Source organism: Anolis carolinensis, chromosome 1 (genome assembly GCF_035594765.1).
Source record: "Anolis carolinensis isolate JA03-04 chromosome 1, rAnoCar3.1.pri, whole genome shotgun sequence".
Classification (NCBI taxonomy): Eukaryota; Metazoa; Chordata; class Lepidosauria; order Squamata; family Dactyloidae; genus Anolis; species Anolis carolinensis.
Window position 1 is genome coordinate 312,744,258 of NC_085841.1, and position 19,376 is coordinate 312,763,633.

General features: G+C 43.1%; 1 protein-coding gene across 2 annotated transcripts in view; it reads left to right on the plus strand.

Annotated features, from left to right (window-relative positions):
* ltk (leukocyte receptor tyrosine kinase) overlaps window positions 1-19,376 on the plus strand; it is a 149,229-nt gene that overhangs the window by 96,513 nt on the left and 33,340 nt on the right. For both annotated transcript variants that reach the window (XM_062968154.1, XM_008104363.3), the window contains exons 12-17: window positions 655-832; window positions 4,089-4,239; window positions 12,628-12,759; window positions 15,233-15,389; window positions 16,428-16,610; window positions 18,718-18,816. In XM_062968154.1, coding sequence (XP_062824224.1) covers window positions 655-832; window positions 4,089-4,239; window positions 12,628-12,759; window positions 15,233-15,389; window positions 16,428-16,610; window positions 18,718-18,816 — 900 coding nt within the window. The remainder of the gene's footprint in view (window positions 1-654; window positions 833-4,088; window positions 4,240-12,627; window positions 12,760-15,232; window positions 15,390-16,427; window positions 16,611-18,717; window positions 18,817-19,376) is intronic.

Here is a 19,376-nt window from a genome sequence, read left to right on the forward strand (position 1 = left end):
CAAAGATGTGCTAGGTCTTATTTTCAGGGGATGCCTTATTTTTCCATGAAGAAGAATTCACACTTATTGTTGAACAAAAAAATTAATATTTATTATATACTGTACAGTAGTTGTCATCACAAACCAAAGTAACCAGACAAACTGAATCCTATCAAGAATTTCTTGTTACTACCGTTATTTCCATGTACAACTGATATGTACATCAGGAAACCAATCCTGCATACTCTGGTGTTCTGTTTGGCGGGAGCCGGGCATGCTTTCAAACTAAAACTTTGCTAGGTCTTACTTTCGGGGGAGGCCTTATATTTAGCAATTCAGCAAAATCTCTACTAGGTCTTATTTTCAGGGGATGTCTTATTTTCGGGGGAACTGGGTATCTACATAGCATAGACTTTGAAAAATTGGCAGGTAACTAATGCTGTTGATTCTAACAATGTTATTACTGAGAACATTTTTTTCTATTCTAGTTTTCCATCAGATTTTCTAGCATATGATCCCCTTCTGTAACCAGTGAGAAACTGGAAAAGATCATTTTTCCTAGGGATAATGTATTGCCCAGCTGTAATGGTCTGATTGTATTAATATTGAACTAGTAAAGGAAACAAAAGATAGCTGACAGATCTGTAATGATTCTGGATATTTTTCTGGTTGTAGGTGAGGCACCAGATACTCCTTGGTGGTTCTCATCTTGTGGGGCTAGTGGCCCTCAGGGGCCAACTCAAGCACAATGCCATAATGCCTACCATAACAGCAATGTTTCAGTGACTGTTGAGAAAGAGGGGCCACTACGTGGGGTCCAAATATGGAAAGTACCAGAATCAAAGCAGTACATGTGAGTATTGTTGTTGTATGGTGATAGTATTACAACTGCTAATTTGTTAACTTCATATAGTAATTTTGCTTGCTTGATAGATAAATAGGTAGGTATCCTGTCTTTCTCCTTGCATGGGATCCAAAAAAATGTGGGTACAGTTCTTGAAAAATATTTATACATTTTTTTTAAAAAAAAACACAGTTCATTTAAGATATTCCACAGGCCAATAACAAGGGAGCAAACCAGGCATCCACCAGAACCACTTTATGGTGGGTTCTCCGTTCCCTCTAGGACTGGAACCATTGTGGAATTTTGCCCTTGAATCTCATTCCAAACAGGTGGCCCAGAAAAATGGTCAATGGTATCAGCATCCATAGAAGGGACCAGCCGAAGTAACATAAACATATACAAACCCTATGCAGTTCCATGCATATTTCATCTATCAAGACAAATTAAGCCGACTCAAACCCATAACCAGGTCTGACATCAACCTGAAATGAATTTAGATCAGTGTTTCTCAAACTGTGCTCCTCCAGGTGTTTTGGACTTCAGCTCCCAGAAATCCCAGCCAGTTTATCAGCTGTTAGGAATTGTGGGAGCTGAAGTCCAAAACATCTGGAAGAACATAGTTTGAGAAACACTGGTCTAGGTCATCCATTTCATTCAGAAACCATGATCTCTAAAATCTTTCTCAAAAACAGATTTTGGAAACTTGCTAGTCTATATATATAAAAGAGTGATGACATCAGGGCAGCGGACAAAACAACAAAACTATAGGCCCCCCAACCTCGAAATTTGACAACACAACCCATCATCCACGGCTCTAGGTTGATACAATAAAAAGAAAAGAAAAATAAAGTCCTAATTCGAGGGAGAGGAATAATTGTTTTTATCCAATTGCTACCAGTTACAAGGCTAAGTTCCACCCACTTGGTTTCCTAGAAACCTACTCAGCCCATGGGACAGGCACAAGAGTTTGGAGAGACCCCTAAGGGCCATCCAGCCCAACCCTTTCTACTATGCAGCAGGACACAATCCAAGCATTCACAACACACGGACAACGTATAAATACTATACAATACTACACAGGGACATAGACCCCCTCTACCCTCACCACTTTCACAGTACACAAACAACCAAATGCATACTAAACATAAAGACAACCATACAACAGACATTCAATACCACCACTACCTCAATAATTTCTCACCAGCACCACCAGAAAACGCCACAGCAATGTGTGGCCGGGCACAGCTAGTAATTTTATATGCGAGTTCAGGAAGTGCTTGTTAGTAAACACTTTGTCACAGCCTCTTTTAGTCAGGATTACACTCTGCTTTTCTATAGTGAGGCATCCAACACTCACTCTTCATACCCATTTAACCAGTCAAGCTCTGGTCACTTTTATATGCCAAAAAAAGTGTGAATCTAGTATGCATATGACAGCTCTCGCCTCTCCAAGGATTTTGCTAACTTCCTCAGGCCGCACAAACTAAAATATATTAAATAACACAAAACAAGCAGAAGCCAAGATTATATTCACTTGTCTGATATTAACCACAGCATCCAAGTCAGAATAGGTCTGAGCAATTTTGTCTGCAAAGTGTCATGCAAATTCTTCGCACTGGGCTTCTGCATAGTCTACCTACTGCTCTAGTAAGATAGAACATAAAAGGTGACAGGCTCCTCAGGACAGCTTTGCTGGACAACACTGCAATGGTGGCAGAAAGGGAAGATTTCTTTGTTGTTATTGCCACCACAACATAAACTTTGAAATGGACTCTAAGCAGTATTTTGGTAAGCTTTATTCTGAGTTTTCCACAATCAAGACTGCAGTCTCGAATACACTTGTTTCATCACCACCAGTTTCCTAATAAACCAATAGAATTGCTTGGCTCTGTTTCATGAGAGGGGACCCTTGGGAGAGATTTTGTCCACCGTCCTGGCCATTTCCCTGTTCCAGAGATCAACCAGGACTTCAGCAGGATCACCAGCTAAGACAACAAGAAATTCCCCAAGAACCATCAGGAATACATCCCAATCCATAAGCCTCTTGGTGTGGAACATCTTAATTGGTCCTCACTCCTGCAGATATTCTGAGTCCCAGTAAGTCTAAACACATCAAGTTATGATCTGTCCATAATAGTGGAACTCTGGAAAGCTATTCCACCTCCAGATCACCCAGTACAAAACACTAGATCCAAAGTGTGTCTTGTAATATGAATGGCACCAAATACTTCTTGGAAAAGACTCAGGGAAGTCTGTGGCATCTGAAGTCCTGAGCCACTCCCAAAAAAGCAGGCTTAGCATGGATGTTGAAGTCCCTCAGGACAAAAGGGGAGAGGGATTCCAATACCATCATTAGGACAAAGTCCGTTCAGGACAGGAGACTGTTAAGCAGAGGAGTGGACAATACAATGACTCCCTATTCTGCCTTGTTATCAACTGTCAAAAATACACTCCATTTTGAAACTGAGAGCAGAACCTGGGATCTGCACACATCATCCGAAAATACATCACACAGTCCTAAACACTTGGGAAGTGTTCGACTTGTGATTTTGTGATACAAAATCCAGCATATCTATCTTGTTTGCTGTATCATACAATGTCATTATGTCAATAAGAAATAATAATGCTTCATTTCTAGACCATCCTGCCTCCCCAGAGGGACCCAGAAAGCATCTGAATCACAAGACGTTGTTGGATTGCAAGTGGCTGCATTCCTCTTTATTGACTGTGCAAACTAGAGCTCTTAAGGCAGTGGTTCCCAACCTTTGGGCCTCCAGGTGTTTTGGACTTCAGCTCCTACAGTTCCTGACAGCTGGTAAGCTGACTGGGATTTCTGGGAGTTGAGGTCCAAAACACCTGGAGGCCCAAAGGTTGGAAACCACTGTCTTAAGGGTTGCAGTCCAACAATATCTGGAAAGCCACTCTGTTACCACTTTTGCATTTCCCCTGTAAGGTAGTGCACATCCAGAATGTGGAAAAATTCCTTTTTGGGCTACAATCCCAAGAATTTCCAATCAGCATTGCTATATCTGCTGAAATCTAGGATTTGCAATCCAAACAGTAACTTTCGCAAGCTCTGCCGTTCCCTGAATGTTAAAAATTAATGTGTAGGGAATGTTGAGTGTACCTGGTTGAATTCACTTCAAAGGCTTTGTTATAAGTAGAAACACACTGAAGTGTGTGTCCATGAAAACTTTCCAGTGGTAGCTGCTTTGATGCTGTGCTATGTAGACTTTCTGTCTAACTTCTGCTGCTCTTTATCCAGGATTTCAGCATATGGAGCAGCTGGAGGTAAAGGAGCCAAGAACCACAACAAGCGCTCCCATGGGGTCTTCATTTCAGCCATCTTCAAACTGGAGAAAGATGAGCTCCTCTACATCTTGGTGGGGCAACAGGGAGAGGATGCCTGCCCAGGGGTGAGAGATAGACCCTGTCCACGCTAAGTACTGTACCATTATTCCAGATAAGACAATGGGAGTGAGTGGGTTAGGGTTAGCGTAAATCCAGGAATCAACAATACCAAAACAGGATGGGAGAGAAAGTATCTCTAAGAAGAGATATTCACTCATATTACTTCTGCTTCCTGTATTGAATCTGTTAATCACATCAGACTAGCAACAAGCAGCATAAGGAACATAACTGTTTCTGTTGGCTTGCAAGCGTCAAAGATGCTGACTTTCCATCTCAAGCAGTTTTTCGAGCATGTCAAAACTAAAGATCTGATTTGCTTTTAAATTACTACATCTGTAATGGAATTCTGTGGGTGGTTATTTTTTTTTAATGAATTGTGAATTCTATCTTTTTCTAACTCACTCTCACAAGATAATTTAACTGGGATCTTGTTTTGTCCCTGGTGGAGTGTGAGAAGGCTTGTGTTCATCTTTGGTTTAATAGCATATTTATTGAGTTTTCATGCCTATCTCCCCCTCCCCCCCCCCCCCAACAATCTTCCTCCCTGCATTTTCTATAGGCATTATAACCAACCAATCAGAATTAGGTGGCAGAAGTTTTCTTGGATTGATTACACTTTCGAGATCTAACTTATATTTGTGCCACTAGTTTTCGCTTGTGTTTTTCCTTACTTCCCTATGTAAATAAATGTGTCAAAGTCACTGTTCAAAGGAAAAGATTCAGTCTTTCTACTTGTTTTTACTTAATTTTCTGTGATCAACAACTCTTTCTTCCTCTTCTTCTTCACCTCTCTTGCCCTGCTCTTCCTCCCTTTTTTAAAGAAGAGAGTCTACCTTCCTAAATTGGTTAAATCCAGGAAGGGATTCTTATGTGATTCTGCTAAATGTATACATACCCGCGGGGTATTGCAATAACAATATGCCTATATAAAATTGCAAAAAAGAGAAATAGACACAGCATGTCTGTTTTAAAATATTGATTCTGGAATTCAAAATTGACCTGTCAGCTTGGTCCCCCCTTTCATTTTCTTTAACAAGCTACCGCATACTGTCTTTCAAGCAAACCATGTTGACCTGCAGTTTAGATTTAATTGCATATTCTAAGAAGGAAATGTAGGTCGTTCCTGTTATTCCCACATGAGCATTGAAAGATTGCTGTCAAGATCAAATCCCCATTGCGTTCAAAGGAATGTTTTTCCCCATTTCATTTGCCTTAATGGAGCAATCATAATTAAGCGAAGAGCTGGGATCAAACTGCTAGACTTTACATCAAACATATTTCTTCCCAGATTGGACTTTGGTCAGTTTCAGTCCTCAGTATTTTTCTCTCTGTGTGTATCAGCTCAATGTGTTTGGCTCTGAACAAAGGTGCACTAAAAATAGTGTCTGTATCTGTTTACAAAGAACATAGTGTCTAGTGATCAAATCCAGATCCCATAAGACCTTTGTGAAAGCACTAAGGAGCATTTGGATATTCTCTACTAAGAGACATCAAAAATATCAAAACAACTGAAACCACTTGGAGCTCACATGTTCAAATAAATCTAACTTTAAGAAACACTTTGTATTAATAATGTGCTTTTCCCAACTGTTCAATGGAGCATTTTTACTTCACTATTATAGAAGTTTGATACTACTTTAACTTCCATGGTTCCCTTTTGAGGTACTTAGAACTGTCAAATATCATCCTCTGAACTACAGTACAAGAGCTCTCTGGCAGAGAATTGTAAGTCCTTCACCAAACTACATATCACATGGTAGTTAGTGGTATGAAACAATTGTGACTGTGAGCTCTTCCAGAATAACCAAATGTATCTGGAGATCATGGTTTTTACTCCTGTAACTACTGCTTCCATTTCTGAGATCCCAACAACATTTTGGTAATTCGGATACATTTCAGGCTTTCATTTTTTTCTTTCTTAAGTCTTTTTGTTTCTGTGAAAAGCATGGTGAGTTTTAAAGACAGTTTTCTAGTCTTCCAGTCTGGATAAGCCCTTTGTAAGGTGGATATTGTATCATAATTTTGGATGTTGTTTCACAATTTCAATCATGAGTCAATTAAAAAAATAAGCCATTTGATTTAGTATACTTGTCCTTTTAATTGTAAAGTTCAAATACAATTATAGCCTCATAGAGTTAGTAGGTGCATGAGGGCCATCTCGTTCAACCCCTTGCCATGCAGAGTACCTAAGTAAAGCACTCCCAAAATATGTCCATCCAATCTCTGTTTAAAGATCTCCAAATCATCCAGATAGAATGCAAATATAACTTTTAAAAACCCAAAACCAACAAATACAATGTAATACAAAGCAAACAAGTCAATATACCGGATACAAATGTCAGGGTGCAACAAAGAACAGCATCATCAAAGCTGGTCTTTTCGCAACCTGACTACAAGAGGACAGAGGAAGGAGACCATTTGGCAGGATAGGCTGATTTATGACAGGGTCTGGTCTTCAAACGTGGGAAAGGACCAAAGGAAAGGGAGGTGTGGATGGAGAAGGAGGAGGGGGGAGGCAACAACCCCATATACTGAGGGGAAAAGCGGAAGAGAGTCAGTAAAAGCTTTTGCAGTCATCTTGGCAAGGCGGATTCAATAAAGTTTTCCATTGCGACCAGCGGTGTGAGCCTATTTCTTGGGTCCTACACCTTCCAGGAGCGGACATTAAGCTTTTACTCCCTTTTTTTTTTCGGCTCATCCCGTGAGGAAAGGTCTCTCCGGTGAGAGCATGAACCCTGATGGAGGAGAAACCATGAAGGAATTCCTCTTCCTGGAAGAAGAACAGGCGAACCCTCGAGGTGCAGAGGAGTTGAGAGAGGAAAGGAACCCATCGCCCGCATTGAGCGAAGGGGGGACAGACCCCTCGGACCCGTCGTGGAAGCCGCTGACCTCCACCCAGTTACCCGCAGGCAGGGGAGTGACGGTGAGACGGAAGATCCAGATGGGAGGCGATTGGCAGCGAGACGGAGAGGGAGCCCCGGAGATGAGAAGGATGGAGAGGAGATTAGATGCGATGGAGAAAATGTTTGAAACTTTCTCTCGACAGATGGATCTGATGCAGCGGCAGGTAAACGAGTCCTGGAGGGCGACAGTCGAGCAACGGGAGCAGAGGAGAGGGCTGCCCGGGAGAGGCACTGAACCCCGTCCCTTTGCCGGGGAGGGTCCACAGGACTATGTGGATGAGATGCCTCAGCAGGGCACATCAGTTTTCCCCACGGGCCTGTCGGGAAGGAGCCAAATGCCTGGGAAGGGAGAATTTCGGGTGAAGTTCAACGGGGACCCCAAACAGCTGTCTTATTTCATTACAAACGTAAGACACTTCATGGAGGATTTTGGGGACCAATTCCCTTCAGAAAGCGCAAAAATCCACATGGTGGGGGCAAACTTGAAAGAAGCAGCTGCAGACTGGCTAATGCAGATGTATGATACTGGTGCCCGGGAGCTAGCCTGTCTGGAGGATTTCCTAAGAGCCCTCCATGAGAGATTCGAAGACCCTTTGGCAGAGGAGAGGGCGAAGGCCCAACTCAAAAGGATATACCAGGGAGGAAGGACAGTGTCAGAATATGCCCTGGAATTTAAAGCCACAGCGGGGAAGATCAGGGACTGGTCCGACACCACCAAACTGGAATATTTCAGGGCTGGTTTACGCTCTGAGGTGCTCGAGTGGGCTTTACACAGAGGAAATCCAAGAGACTTGGAGGACTGGATTTTGCTAGCGGGGCGCGTGGAGGTGGACCAACAGCAAATCTCTCGTCGTCCAAGGGAGAGCAACAGAATCAAACCCCCGACAGCAGCAACACGGCGCTTCTCCCCTCGTCGCGGAAGGTCGACCAGCAGGGAGAGGAGAGCAGGGAGGGGGGCCTGCTTCGCTTGCGGCCGCGAGGGACATCGAGCGGCAGAGTGTCCGAAAGGGACAGGTGTGGAGACAAAAGGAGAGAGGCTTCACAGCCAGAAGCCACCCCACCAGAGCTCCAAACTAGCAAAAGGGAAAGCTGCCATGGCAACGGAAACGGCTTTAGCCCCAGGGCAGCTTCAGGCAGAAGAGATGGAGGAAGCGGAGGACCTGGAGTTACCGGGAAACGACTGGGATCTGTTTTGAACGCCCGGAAACAGATCGAACCACCAGAGGGCGACGGGGGTGAGTTGAGAAGAGTAAATTGTGACATTGTGAGAGTCAGAGTGAGGCTGTTGAACCCAGAGACAGGGATTCAGGTAGAGGCAGATGCTATGTTGGACTGTGGGTGCACGAGATGCCTAATTACTCCCGAACTAGCAAACAGGTTGGGGGTGGAGCCAAACCCACTAAAGACACCAGTAGTCTTCGCACAATTGGATGGAACCCCAGCATACGGAGTCCCAGTAACAGAAAAAACAGGGTTTTTAAGAATGACTATGGGTTCTCATGCTGAGACATTGCAATTTGTGATTTCAACAATGGCACATCAGCCAGTCATTTTGGGCGTTCCTTGGCTGAGATGGCAAAACCCTCAGATTGACTGGAAAAGGGAGACATTTACTTTCTGGGATGGAAATTGCAATTTTGAGAGTACCCCGAAAGACATAGAGGTACTGGAGCCAGAGGGGGCGATAGCAGCCACGTCACAGGGGGTACCATTGGAAAGCGTTCCCAGAGTCTACCATGAATTCGCAGAGGTGTTCAGTGAGAAGGAGTGTGACCAGTTGCCCCCTCATAGGAAGACGGACTGTGCAATTGAAATAGACCCCAACGCCAAACTACCTAAGCCAAAACTCTATGCAATGTCGGAACCAGAGAAAAGGGCACTCAGAGAATTTATTGACAAAAATATAGAGAGAGGCTTCATTGAGCCATCTCAGTCCCCCATGGCAGCGCCAGTATTTTTCAGGCCAAAAGCAGACGGCCTAAGATTGGTCGTGGATTATAGAGGTCTTAACGCAATATCCACCACAAACCAATACCCGCTTCCCCTAATGTCAGAGATGTTGGCGCAATTGGGCGAGGCATGCATCTTTACCAAACTGGACTTGTGGGAGGCTTTTTATAGGATTCGAATCAAAGATGAAGACTGTTGGAAAACGGCTTTTAATTGTCACCTTGGGCAGTACCATTTTAAAGTTTTACCTTTTGGCTTGTGCGGAGGTCCAAAGGTGTTCATGCAGTTCATAAATGAGACCTTTCGTGACATGCTATATAAGGGGGTTATTATATATCTCGATGACATTCTTTTGTACAGTAAATCACTGTCTGAACACATTAGGCTGACTCGAGAAGTCTTGCGGAGATTAAAGGAGAATCAGCTTTATGCTAAACTCTCCAAGTGTGAATTCCACAAAACGGAGTTAGACTACTTGGGGTTCCGCATTTCCACAAAAGGCATAGCTATGGACCCCGCCAAGGTGCAGGATGTATTGGCGTGGGAGCCTCCAAGGACTCGAAGACAGCTGCAGGGATTCCTAGGCTTTGCAAATTTCTATAGACAGTTCATCAAAGACTTTGCCAAGCTGTCTCTGCCTTTGACAGAATTACTAAAGACTAAGGGAGTGGGGGAGACTCGTAAGACGAAGACGCCGGGTGCGAAGCTGAACTGGACGCCTGAGTGCCAAGAGGCGTTTGAGGAATTAAAAAGGAGGTTCACAAGTCAACCCATATTAGTTCATGCCCAACGGGACAAACCTTTCGTGGTTCATTGTGATGCATCAGAGGCGGCCTATGGAGCAATACTGTTGCAGGCCGATGATGAGGGTGCTCTAAGACCGTGTGCTTATTTATCAAGAAAGTTCACGGAAACGGAACGGAATTGGCGGGTGTGGGAGAAGGAGGCCTTCGCAGTGAAGGCTGCCCTATCCCATTGGAGGCATTTCTTGGAGGGAACCGAGGCCTAATTTGAGGTATGGACTGATCACAAGAATCTGCAAGCTTTACGTACCCCTCAAAAGCTGAATGCAAAACAACTGCGATGGGCACAGTTCTTTAACCGTTTCAATTTTAAGCTGAAGTTCTTTCCGGGGACCCAGAACAGGATGGCAGATGCCCTATCTCGAATGCCCGATGCAAACTATTCGGCCCTGGGTGAAGTCGGAACTGTGTTCACGAAAGAACAGCTGGGTTTGATGGTGCAGACAAGGGCAACAGCGAAGGAAAAGCCCCCACCTAGTGGTCAACCACACGAACTGTCCCAGGAATTGAGGCTAGCTGCAGATGCAGACCCCTGGCTCCAGTCTCATAGGGATGAACTGTCTCAAACAGGGGGATTGTGGACTCACGGTTCCAAATACTATGTACCGGAGGAACTTCGGGGGAGGGTGCTGGCCCAAGCACACGACTCCAAGCTCGCTGGTCATTTTGGGTTTACAAAAACTCTGAAACTGTTGAATAGACAATTCTGGTGGCCAACCATACGCAAGGATGTAAAGGGTTATTTGCAGGAATGCCCAGTGTGCGCTATGGCAAAACAAAAGGTGGGCAGACCGGAAGGATTGTTGCAATCAGTAGCAGACCCCTCGAGACCGTGGACGGATATAGCTATGGACTTTGTGGTAGACCTGCCCAACAGCAACGGTTTCAACACAATCTGGACTATAATTGACCTGTTCTCCAAACAAGCTCACTTCGTGGCCCTTAAGAGACTTCCAACGGCACCCGAGTTGGCCAAATTGTTTCTGCAACACGTGTTCCGCCTGCACGGGTGTCCCAAGCGGATCATAAGTGACAGGGGCTCTCAGTTCACATCGAGGTTTTGGAAGTCTTTCCTGGGTATTTTAGGAACTGAAAGGGCCCTGAGCACAGCCTTCCATCCAGAAACAGACGGAGCCACCGAACGGGTTCAGAAGACCCTTCAGCAGTTCCTCCGTTGCTACAGCACGTACCAGCAAGATCAATGGTCCTCGATGCTACCACTTGCCGAATATTGCATTAACAATTCGGATCACGCGTCCACTGGGGTCTCTCCGTTTAAAGTTGTGAACGGCAGAGATTTTCCGCCATTCCCCGCACTGCAAAAGGAGTTGCCTTCTGACGAGAAGCCAGGGAATTGGGGCGAGAAGATCGCTGCCGCTTGGCCTTCAGTTCAGGAGGCCTTGCGCACCGCCAAAGTGGATTACAAGAAATATGCAGATAGAAAGAGAACAGCACCACCGGACTACAAAGTGGGGGAGTTAGTGTACTTGTCGACAAAGCACCTGAAATCCACACAACCATCCCGGAAGCTGAGCCCACGATATGTTGGTCCCTTTCCCATTTCGGCCATTGTGAACCCAGTGACAGTACGGTTACAATTGCCTCATAGATGGCGCAAGGTGCACCCAGTGTTTCACGTTAGCCTGCTGAAACCAGCGCCAAACACTCACAGATGGAGTAAACCGGGGGCAGATCCGGTCCCCATTATGGTGGGGGCACACACCCATTTTGAAATCAAGGATATCCTGGACTCCAAGAAGTCTCGGGGGAAACTGTACTACTTGGTCCAATGGTCTTCACAGACCTTACACCCGGAATGGGTAGCAGCAGAGCATGTTAAAGCCCCGAAGTTGAGAAAACAGTTTCACACAAAGTTTCCCCATAAACCTGGACCATGATCCCAAAAAGGGGGGGGGGGGTTGGACTCTCTCTCTCCTTCTTCTTTCCTTCTCCTGGCTTATTCTGCTGCTGTTGTTCTTAGATTGTCGGAACTTTGTCTCTCCCCGCAGGGTCGTCGTCCGAAGGGGGGAGTCATGTCAGGGTGCAACAAAGAACAGCATCATCAAAACTGGTCTTTTCGCAACCTGACTACAAGAGGACAGAGGAAGGAGACCATTTGGCAGGATAGGCTGATTTATGACAGGGTCTGGTCTTCAAACGTGGGAAAGGACCAAAGGAAAGGGAGGTGTGGATGGAGAAGGAGGAGGGGGGAGGCAACAACCCCATATACTGAGGGGAAAAGCGGAAGAGAGTCAGTAAAAGCTTTTGCAGTCATCTTGGCAAGGCGGATTCAATAAAGTTTTCCATTGCGACCAGCGGTGTGAGCCTATTTCTTGGGTCCTACACCTTCCAGGAGCGGACAACAAAACAACATCAACATAAAATCCCCAAAGCTTTGAAAAGTACCAGTGAATGATGGAATCATTCTATGTTTGGCTCTGGGAATCCAGCCAGATGCATCTCTAGTCTCTCCAGTCTCTAGTCTCTTAAATGCAGAATGATTGAGGGGCTGCAATGGCTGAACAGCAAGTGGGGATTGATGGTTGAAGAGAATACTAATCCCTGCAAGGACTAAAAAAAAAACCCTCAAAAGCATACACAGTTTTTGTGGTTGGACTTATACTTGTGTGTCACTAAGAGAATACCAAATCAGAACTCCAATGCTTTGTTTTCTTTTCCTTTCAGAATTGACGTTTTTGAATAAATTATTTCTCTCTCCAATTCTTCCAATTTTTAGGCCAACTCTCAGACAATGCAGATCTGTCTGGGCGAATCATCAGAAATTGAAGAAGAATACAAGAAAGAAAAGGGACTAACTGAATGGGCCGGAGGAGGGGGCGGGGGCGGAGGAGCCACTTACATCTTTCGGGTAAGTTTTCACGTTTCTTTCCAACCTCTTCAAGACAAGCCTCCAATAAGCAGTAGCTGTATAAGGAGCCACTGGAATCTGTAGCAGCCAATGGGAGGCTGCTTTAAGCAAAGCCGGGTAGAAAATTGAGATGTATGCCTCCCAGAATTCCCAGCACATTGATCATGATGGAGAGGGGATTTGGGGGTTTGTAGCCTTGAAAGTAATTTTCCTGTCTCTGGTTTTAAAAAGCCCAAAACAACTCCGGTTGGAGACGTAGTGTTTTTGTTGCACAGTGAACTGGCCCCTGGTGTGCGTTGGTGCTGTTGCTCTCAGCAGAACCTGTTTTCCTGAGAGCAACAGCACCTAGGCACACCAGGGGCCAGTTCACTGTACAACCCTTATCCATTGTTTTGCTGATTTGCTTAGGGCAAATCCCCCTGTACAAGCTACACCCTCTTGTCAGTGTCTTCGTTGTTCGTCCGATTGAAAATTATAGTACAGTAGAGTCTCACTTATCCAACACTCGCTTATCCAACATTCTGGATTATCCAACACATTTTTGTAGTCAGTGTTTTCAAAATATCGTGATATTTTGGTGCTAAATTCATAAATACAGTAATTACTACATAGCATTACTGCATTGAACTACTTTTTCTGCCAAATTTGTTGTCTAACATGATGTTTTGGTGCTTCATTTGTAAAATCATAACCTAATTTGATGTTTAATAGGCTTTTCCTTAATGCCTCCTTATTATCCAACATATTCACTTATCCAACATTCTGCCGGCCCGTTTATGTTGGATAAGTGAGACTCTACTATATTTTCTATTATCCATAGTTGCATGTATCAATGCAAAGTCCAGGAACATATCTTCCATGGCTATGGGAATCATATGGTACAAAATTGTGATACTATATTCTATGTAAACTGCCATGACAATATCCTATAGAAAACTGGGATTTGAAGTTCAGAAATGGCTATGAGAGCTTTTATGGTTGAAGAGGAGGGCATACATTCTTCCAATAATTAAATACATTAATAAATTTAGAATCCTCAGCCAGAAATCCCACATGCCTCAGCAAATTTTAAGTACCAGGATTCCATAGGATATTGCCATGACACTAAAAAACCAAATAGAGTGCTATAATTGTGTAGTGTGAATGAGCCATACACATGGTTAATATTAGTGCTGATGTGGAGCCTCTCCATGCAATCCGGCTGATCCAGATTGTAAACAGATTAAAAACATCACCTTAGAGCCAAATAAGCAGTATATAAACATTCACAGAATTTTACCAGAGATTCATACAACAATGCCTTCTGTTTGTCATAGTCCACTGTTTTGCCATCTTATTATCTACCTTTCTTTTCTTTCCTCATAAAATCTGTCAATGATGAAAAGATGGAATAGCAGCACCATCGCTTTTAATTTGTAGCACTGGGAGTTGGGAGTGCTATAGTAGGAATCAGTTCCACAGTAATTCTGTTGTATTAAGAATTGTTAAGTTATTATTTATGTGCTCATTAAAACACACTTTATTTAAAAGGCACACACAACATATCATCAAGAGTGTATTTTTCTCCAGATTTTTTTTTTGTAAATCTTTGTTTTGGTACACACAGTGTAGAACTGAGCTAGAAATCCTAAGATGCCTTAGAAAGAGACATTGAATAATGTAACTAGGGACCTCATCATATGGAAGTTTTCCTTTGTTTCTTACCTGTTTCTACACACGTCAAAAACTGATTCCCACTGAGTCCAACAAATGACGCAGGACTGCTTCCGATGGCTGTTTGTGGGACTCAAAATCAATAATTTTGGCTGTAAAACTGGCCCTTGACTTATACATACTGTCAACTTATGTATGAGTACATATGGTATATATTTTGTTTGTTTTAGATCTTTGCTTCCTCCTAATATGTGACCCATAGAAACTCAATATTCAGTCTATCTCCCATCAACTCAGTTAGCATGGAGAGTGTATAGCCATAGAGGACCATCAGTTCCCATCCTGTCACCTATGAGTGCTGGTTGAGAGTCCCTTGTCCTAAATGCTTGGGACCAGAAATGTTTGCATTTTTTTAATATTTCAAAATGTCTTTATTTACATATATGTACATAATGAACTAACATAAAGTTGAGACCCAAGTCTTAAAATGAAATCCATTTATATGTCATATATGCCTTATATGCAGATCCCAGAGGTAACTATATGCATCCATATAATAAATGTTTTTATTACTTTCATGCATGAAACTATTTGTGTACATTGAGCCATTAGAAAGCAAAGGTGTCACTGTCTCATTTTTGTGGACAGTTTTGGATTTTTCAGTATTTTGAATTCTCAACCTGTAGAAGGTTTCTCAAAAGTTTTTGTATGGCATGGTTGAAGGAGGAGAGTTTACCAGTCATCCTACTGAACTACAGTCTCATTTTGAACCTCTGGTGATTCCTTAATGCACCATGCTTACATCTGTGTATGTTTTCAGAAGAAGAATGGCGCTTTTGAACCTTTGCTCATTGCGGCAGGAGGTGGAGGGAAGGCTTACATGAAATACCAGGAAGGCTCCCTTGACGATGAGTTCTTGGAACAGTATGTCAATAATACAGCAGTACCTGGAATCAGTGGGAGAACTGGGGCAGCAGGTGAGGTTGTGTCAGTGATAATAGACTTACAGACCTGTACAAACATCCAACTTACAAATGACTCAGAGTTAAGAACGGGGCTGAGACAACAGGAAGTGTGAGAAATCTACCCCCTCGGAAGGGAAATTCATTCCTGAAAGAGTTCAGGTATCTCCACTGAGGGTTTATCCTCAATCCTTGTTTCCTAATTTTTTTCTAATTTTTTTCAATTTTTTTCAAAATCTATTTTTCCCAGGGTCAAAAAGTGAGGTAAAATCTTCTGAACAGGGACACAGACAGAAAAACACTTAAAAGAAAAACAAACACCATAAGGTGTTAACCGTTCCCTATGACATCCAAAGAGAGATATAGATATAGATATAGAACTGGAGTTACACTTAAAAGAACCTACTTTGTTTGTAACCTGGGACTGCCTGTATATGCTTAGCAGCTGGACAAGCAACACCCACAGATTTTCTAAACAAGTGTCTCTGAGATCATGCATATTTTGGATAGCTGCTAATATTGGGTGCCGGGAGGGGGGATAAAAACTGAAAGAGTTAAAGCGAGTCTGATCCACACAAACTGTGGGCTGAGAAAGTAGAGCTAAAAATTAGGAAACTGGTCCAAATATAAACAATAATGAGATCAGGGGAAAACGAATATCAAAATACATAGATAATAGGATGTAATCCAACAGTACCAATGTCATCTGATGTTAAGATGACATCAAGCTCTTTGAGATTATAAAAATGTAGTAATTGTATTTTTAAATGCTTACACAATTAAAAACCACCTTTCATTTTTGTTGCATATCACTTTGAGGTTACTTGAGGTCTGAAAAGAAATGAACATTTGCAGTAAATAATAGTTATAATTATTTTGCTCAGAAATGTTGATGATTTGTTTGCTTGCAAAGTGCAGATAATTCCAATGATGTTTTCCTGCCTACCAGGGTGCCCTCAAAGTGATATGTTAATTGAAATGCCTACATATATGTCAAAAGCATGAAGTTCCTTCCTCTGGTGACTTCTGCTCTCTTGCATTCAACTTGTACAGGTGGAGGTGGAGGCTGGGAAGGCGCCATCCAGGTTCCTTGGGCTGGGAAATCGCTTCTAGAAGGTGGAGAAGGTGGGGAGGCCTGCCCGCAAGCATTACAAAAACTTCAGTGGGCCACCTCAGGTGGTTTTGGTGGTGGAGGAGGAGCCTGCACATCCGGAGGTGGTGGTGGAGGCTACAAAGGTACATTTTCATAAAAATGATAACATTATTAGATTTATGTCAAAGCTTATTACACTAGCCTATTGTAGTATGTCAAGTTCATAGAAGACCAATAGAGGAAAAAACAGATAATGTTATATCAAAAAAGAGGATTACCTGGGAAGGAATCCCACTGGAGCATTGCAGCACACCAAAATACTTGGGAGTTACCCTGGACTATGCTCTGACTTACAAGAAGCACTGCTTGAATACCAAGCAAAAAGTAGGCACTAGAAATAATATCATACAAAAGCTGACTGGCACAACCTGGGGATCACAACCAGACATGGTGAAGACATCTGCCCTTGCACTTTGCTAATCTGCTGCTGAATATGCATGCCCATTGTGGAATGCATCTCACCACGTTAAAATAGTGGATGTGGCTCTTAATGAGACATGCCTTATTATCACAGGATGTCTGCGCCCCACACCACTGGAGAAATTATACTGTTTGGCCGCATTGCACCACCTGACATCCGCTGGGAAGTAGCAACCAGCAATGAAAGGACCAAGGCAGTGTCATCTCTGGCCCATCCCCTGTTTGGATATCAGCCAGCATGCCAACGCCTTAAATCAAGAAGTAGTTTTCTAAGATCTACAGAGATATTTCCAAGAACACCTCAGCAAGCGTGAGTCCAAAAGTGGCAGGCTAAAACCCGGAACCTCAACCCATGGCTGATACCGAATGAGATAATTCTTCCTGGGCACACAGAAGACTGGGAGACTTGGAAGACACTGAACAGACTATGCTCTGGCACCACAAGATACAGAGCCAACTTTAAGAAATGGGGCTACAAAGTGGAGTCCACGGCATGCAAGTGTGGAGAAGAGAAAACCACAGACTGCCTATTACAATGCAGTCTGAGCCCTGTTCTTATAGCAACACCAGAGGCACTTCAAGTGGCCAGCTACTGATCAAAGGACATTTAGTATCATGCCAAGTTTTTAACTTTGTTTGTGTTCTCAAATATATTACAACTGTAGCCTTGGTTCGCTTCTGGCATGATAAATAAATAAATAAATCAAGAAAGTGCAGTGCAAAACAATATATGTGTCTACAGTCAGAACTTCCATTATTTCTCCTTTCCCCAACAGTGCATACCTCCAATCTCTTTTCTGTTTATCACAAAAAAGAAAACAGAGTGCTCTGGATAGTGATTTGAGAAAGTCAAAACTGAGAGTACTGCAATGAATTTGATTATACTGCTTATCATTTAATCTGGCCAAGAACTATGAGAGTAGAAGAGAGAATATAGTTCTACATATAGAGCAGATGAATCACATTTCTGCATTTGTTTCCAGCTGATTGTAAAAAAGGGACTGCCTTGCATTATTAAAGGACCTAATGGAAAAAAGACTAGTAATATGATCTCCTTATGAAATCCATCTGTTAATTAAAATCACCTAGCTAGACTGGTTGTCACTATCTTTTCAAGCCCAATTCAGATGGTTACATTTAAATTCCTAAATGTTCAGTACTGGATTATTTTAGGGACTTCCTTCACTTATGCAAACCATAGAAGCCCGGTTCATATGGCTACCTGAACGTTTTGTTAGGTTGGCTGCATACAAGAGGGGGGTTCATCATTATAGAAGGCCCTGAACCAGACTGTCTTTACATAATTATTAAAGACCTGATTGTTGTAGGCCGTTTTATTGATTTTGTTTATTTAATTATTCATTCATCCATTCAGATGCCACCCTTTCTCATAAAAACTCAGGCAAGGTAACAATCTACAAGAATCAGCAGTGTTCTGCATTTTTATAAATCAATAAATGTGTTTGGAGTCTCTGTAAAACCTTTGGAATAAAAACAATTTTTTCTGATTCCTTTACTCCTTCTGAAAATGTCTCTAAGTGACGTCTAATTATCCAGGGGGTCCAAAATACCCCCACGTCCCATAGAGGGAATGAAAAAGTGATTATGTGCAGGAAAAGATAGAAGAATTTTGTGGCTGCCAAGACTCCTATATTTGCCCAGCCCTGAAATAAACAAATAAATAAATACATTTGTTGTCAGATATAAGCAACTGGGCCACCATAGTCTTCCTTGGAAACATTTGAAACAAATCCTTTCTTCTTCACCTAGGTGGCCATGCCTTTGAAACAGATGACATCACAGCCGACGGGCAGGACGGCGTTTCTTTTGTCAATCCAATCGGGGAGGTCTTCTTGAGTCCCTTGGCAGGTGATAATATAGTCCCTTCTTTGTGCATGTATTTTATGAGGTTTTTGTTGTTGTTATTCCTACTGCTGTTTATTTTCACAGGTATCAGAGGGGTTGGGGACACTAACTCCTTTTTTGGTTTCTGTAGCTTCCCTAAGGAGCCCCACGGTGGCACAGTGGGTTAAACCGCTGAGCTGCTGAACTTGCTGCCCAAAAGATCGGCAGATCAAATCTGGGGAGTGGAGTGAGCTCCCGCTGTTAGCCCCAGCTTCTGCCAACCTAGCAGTTCAAAAACATGCAAATGTGAATAGATTAATAGGTACCGCTCTGGCAGAAAGAAAACAGCGCTCCATGTAGTCATGCTGGCGACATGACCTTGGAGGTGTCTACGGACGACACCAATTCAGCTTAGAAATGGAGATGAGCACCAACCCCCATGGTCAGACACAGCTAGACTTAATGTCAGGGGAAAACCTTTACCTTTACTTTAGCTTTCCTGAAGACAGCCTTAAGAGAATCCATAGGCTGAAACTAGTTGGGATTTCTGGTTAATAAGCAGACTGTCTCGGGGCATCTTAGGT